Raw genomic sequence first — 4,641 nt, forward strand, 5'->3', positions numbered from 1 at the left:
CTTGATCGGTCTAAACATTTCCCTTTGTAAAAAAAAAAAAAAAATAAATTGTGCTTTGAGCTAAAACTGCCTCGTCTTTGTAGGTAAAAGAAATACAAGGTTAGTATCCCCAGGCCGGCTAGCAGTACTTCCTGTCATGTCACGCAAAAACACACTTGGAGCAGACAACACGTTGTCACCTTACTGTCCTATAAAAATAATTGGTAGCAAAATAGACTAGTCTTGAGAGTCACGCATCTGTCCTTTTTCGCTGGTTCCTGTACATAATTCAATTTTTTTTACCGTCCTGAGTGTGCAAAAAGTCAATATCACTGATGGCTAAAAATAACACCAATGTTATGGACTGCTGAGAGAGAAAATTAAAAAAGCAAAAGGCATCTTCCTGCTCTCTTTACACAGCCTTCTGTTCTGCAGAGTATTCATATCGCACACAAGTATTCCAACTACATTTTGTGTGTTCCAATTTATAATTTAACTAAAAGGTTTGCAGGAAAGTACAGTATGTGAGATGTTTTCAAGTTCTATGTAATAATCTATCGTATACTACCTACTACACAATACAATGCTGCAAAAGTATTTTTGCAAATTGGCAAAGCTTCCTGAAACGAATGCAGAATATATTTCATATAACCTTCTGGCGAGAACTATTGCAGCTGTGAACTACAACTGCCATTGAATGTACATTAACCAACATTGCTTTACTAGAATATTAACATTTTACAAAAGTGCATCATCCTCCTGATGACATTTGATGAATGCCACTGTCTTTAAGTACTTATATTCAGGTATTGAGAGATGTAACTCCTGTCTGCTTTATCTTAAGAACGATTTCTTTCTTGATCATTTGTTTGTCTGAAACTCAAATCTGTAGTCAAACACTGGATTTGCCTCGTCCGAGTAACACAGGCTGCACATGACCGTATGAAAACCTCAACAAATGCTTGTACTAGGCTGACAGTATATTCCTTCACACAGTGTTTAGAAAGAGTTGTTGAACATTTCCATCATATTATTCATTTTCAATCTGTCTCACTGGGTCACATTTAGAAATGTCTTCATAACCCATCAAATGCCCACATACAGAAACAAAGTCAAGTGAAATGCATGATCGTATACATGCTTTACAAAATTGTTATTAATGCTTTAAAAAAAAAAAAAAAGTTTTTTTTTTTTTTTTTAAATCCACTGTTCACTTCAGCATCTGTACAAAATAAATGTAAAAATCATGAAAAATGAAATTGAAACAAAAAAAAGTAAGAAATAAGAATCTCTTAATTGAAAAACAAACAAAAAAAAACTCCTGCCATTGCTACAGCCTTTCTGGCACTTCAAAAATGCCATCATAATAATTCTGGACAAAATGTTGAGATCATACTAACACTGTACTGCTTTAATGCACTTGTCCCCTTTTGCCACAAACAACATGTATATAAAAAGTGCTACTGACAGCTGGTGGGGAGGAAGGACTAAGTTACAGATTGATGATTGGCTGAATGAGGGGGAGGCTCGTCATTTTGCTGTACTTGTGTAGCCGTTCTTGCCTGTATGCAGTCTGTGTGGGTTTTTTTAAGTCACTGACAGGAAGTGGGTGGATGAAGGGTTTCCCTAAGAGACGCTGGAGCATCGGATGCTCGGGGAGCCCATTTGTGTGAGCACCTTGTCGAGCCACTGCAAGGGGCCGTTGAGGTGCAGTTCGATCCAGCAGGGGGTGCTGGTCACCGTCTGTCGCCTGAGAGAGACATGAGGAGAGCAGAAACAGATGTTGAGTACACAGGGAGAGCAGGATGTGTGTGAGTAAACTCACAAAGTCAATGTAAGGCAAGAAGCTGGTCTCAGAAAACCTAAAGACAAAAAGCACAAAGAACTGGACCAATGCTGCTTTCTGAGATACACCTTTAACACCTCGTAATGCCAGTTAAGACAGAAGTCTAGTGTGTGAAGTGAACTGAAATACCAATATTCTCTTTTTTTCTATTTGTGTTGTCACTTTTTAACTTGGGATTGGGAACGCAAAGATCTGACCTATATTTCATGTCTACAATAATTTTTTTTTTTTATGAGTCTATCTTATCAATGCCTCATCTACATAGTGATAAGTTCAGCTGAATCAGAATAAATAGGATAACCTAAGCCAAAACCTGCTAGCCTCTATGTCTCTCTAGAATCCCAGTGCTTATGGATTAAATATAATGTATGGGTACTTAATACTAAAACTGAAAATAGGAAGTTTTGTTTTCACAAACGTGTTAGCTTTTTTTCTATATCTGAAAAACCTCCACTTAAACAATAGTATTATTTTTCTTTTGTTTTTAATTCTTGAAAAAGAAATCTTTTAGAAGAGGCAATAAAAGCAAAACATTTTCAGACATTTCTCCTCTTGATCTTTATATATCCTTTGGCACTTCCATGATTCCCCATGGCCTTCATACAAAATCCCTCTAGTTTATATGGTTGGTTTCAATCATCTTTGCCATTTATCCGTTTACATTTTATTATCTATTTCTTTAGTGGATTAAAAAAAAAGAACAGGTAAAAGAGACATCAGAGTTTAAAAGACAACAACCAAAAGTCGACATGGGAAAAGACCGAGCGGACAGACGTGTGGGTGGAGGCCCGGCTGGTCCAGTAACCTGAATCCTGTTTTTAACTGTCTCCACATGTCAGCTTTCGGTCTGGACAGGACTGGTGAGCCGTTGCTCACAGCACAAAGGTTTCCCCCTTGAGGAAACCTCTTGTGCAGAGCCAACTTTCAGCCAATCGTTGGCTCCCCTTTAATTCCGTCTCCTCCTTCCTTACTATCAGTGAGTCAGACTGTATGGAAAACAGGGAAGGGATGGGAGAGGGAAAGTCTGACATCTCTTCTTGAAACAGCACATGTGGGTTTGTTTAAAAATAGTCTGCCGTACCAACTGGGGCCTGTTTGTATTGATGAGGGCTCGACGACGTCATACACCGGATTCTATACAACCGGAGTGTAAGCAGATGCCTGAGAACGGGAGCGGCTGAGTTGTGGGATGTGATTCTATGGTTTGTTTCTATTGTCTGTGTTTACATAAGGGCGTGCTAAGGACTTGATCTTTGCACAACGGTGTTGCTGACAAGTTGGTTGTGGGTTTTATCCTCTGTTAAGCAGTTCAGCTCTGTCGCGGTTGGGGTTTACCATTTAGGATATGAGTGAGTGGTTGCCATTAACCCACTAGCTGATCTGTGAGAGCAGCTTACCTGTACTCGGCTCCCCAGCCCTTGACGAAGCTCATGCGGATGGTGCACATCCTGGTGAGTTGGTACACCGCCTCAAAGCCCTGGTTGACCGATTGGGCCAGCAGGGCAGCAAACTCCTGGTTGTTGAAGATCTTCAGGTTACATCCTGGAGGGAATGGCCAACACACAACTGGTCACAATCTATTTGGTTTTACCACATTTAGACGTGTACAGAAGATGGGACAGCTTTCGGGGAGGTTTGGCTTTCAGGGGAACTTGTTGTATAAAGCCTTTTGTGGCTCCAGAGGGAGCTAAACCTGAAGCCTCAGGTGATGCCACACTGCATTGTTGGTAATGGAGGCGCCTAGTTTTGACAAGAATGCATGGAATAATAAAAAAAAAAGATGATATCTCTGACTCTGGCCACTCTGTCCATTGTGTGTCCAACAGGCATAGGAGTGCAATGCTAAATCAGTGGAGCAATCTATTAAGGGGGGAGGGGGACATAAGGATGGAGACAGCTGGTCTTAATGTTACTGTGCTTCAACAAAGTTTTTATTTATTTTTTAACCTTATTTTGACAAGCGCAATTTATTTAGCCTGATCTAAACCGGAGCGGACATAAAAGGAATCTCCAGAGAATTGTAAAATCTTCTGAATTACACGGTTTCATACTTTAATAAAGCGATTTTATTTTCTTTGAGCGTAGATGATACTTGCGTGAGAAAAGTGATCCTTAAATCAGGCGAACGAGAAATGCATTTCATTTCTCTGTGAATGTTACCCTGTGCAGCCTTTGTGTTGATCTGACGGCATCACAAAGTTCGACATAACAAGATTGCAATTGTGACCTTTACATTAAAAGTGACTTCAAACATGAAACTACCTACGTGTAAAACTGCCGTCACATTTCAGTAAAGAGGTGCTTGTCTGAAAGGGGCATGGGCGACTCAGACAACAAAGTTCAACAGCGCTTGTGTAAACATCTTTCTTTGGACAACAAACCTCTATTAAGACACTATAGCTAAGGAGGACATTCCTGGACTGGTGGTGAAGATAAGAAGTGATGCACCCATTTATTGGCAGAACATCGGCCTCTCGGCAAGTAAGATGGCATTTACCGATGGCAGTGGCCAATATTTATGTGTTGGTTTTTTTTTGCAGTGGGATTCGGACAACAGCCGCTAGCATATGCTGCTACTGCAGCTGCTGATTCGGAGAAGATACACTGACTGGATATTACGCTGGCATGACATAACACGTATAAGGTCAAATGGTGCCTTGCCCACATGTCGTGGCCGTGTGGGAGTATTACACCGTGTCGAAGAAAGATCCGCGACATAAATCGCCACCGGCATAACTCAGCCCTTGAGAACCACGGCATTTGAGAAAGGGAGAAAAGATAGTGTAATGAAGGGATGGACGACTTTAAAACCGTTC

The 4,641-nt window shown here is 40.6% G+C and overlaps 1 protein-coding gene across 1 annotated transcript in view; it reads right to left on the minus strand.

Moving 5' to 3' along the window:
- Window positions 1-1,240: 1,240 nt before the first annotated feature.
- smad3a (SMAD family member 3a) overlaps window positions 1,241-4,641 on the minus strand; it is a 29,342-nt gene continuing 25,941 nt past the window's right edge. The window contains exons 7-8 of the mRNA XM_028581171.1: window positions 3,223-3,367; window positions 1,241-1,729 (exon numbers count right to left, since the gene is read on the minus strand). Coding sequence (XP_028436972.1) covers window positions 1,606-1,729; window positions 3,223-3,367 — 269 coding nt within the window. The 3' untranslated portion in view covers window positions 1,241-1,605. The remainder of the gene's footprint in view (window positions 1,730-3,222; window positions 3,368-4,641) is intronic.

The sequence above is a fragment of the Perca flavescens genome, chromosome 1 (assembly GCF_004354835.1).
Source record: "Perca flavescens isolate YP-PL-M2 chromosome 1, PFLA_1.0, whole genome shotgun sequence".
Taxonomy (NCBI): Eukaryota; Metazoa; Chordata; class Actinopteri; order Perciformes; family Percidae; genus Perca; species Perca flavescens.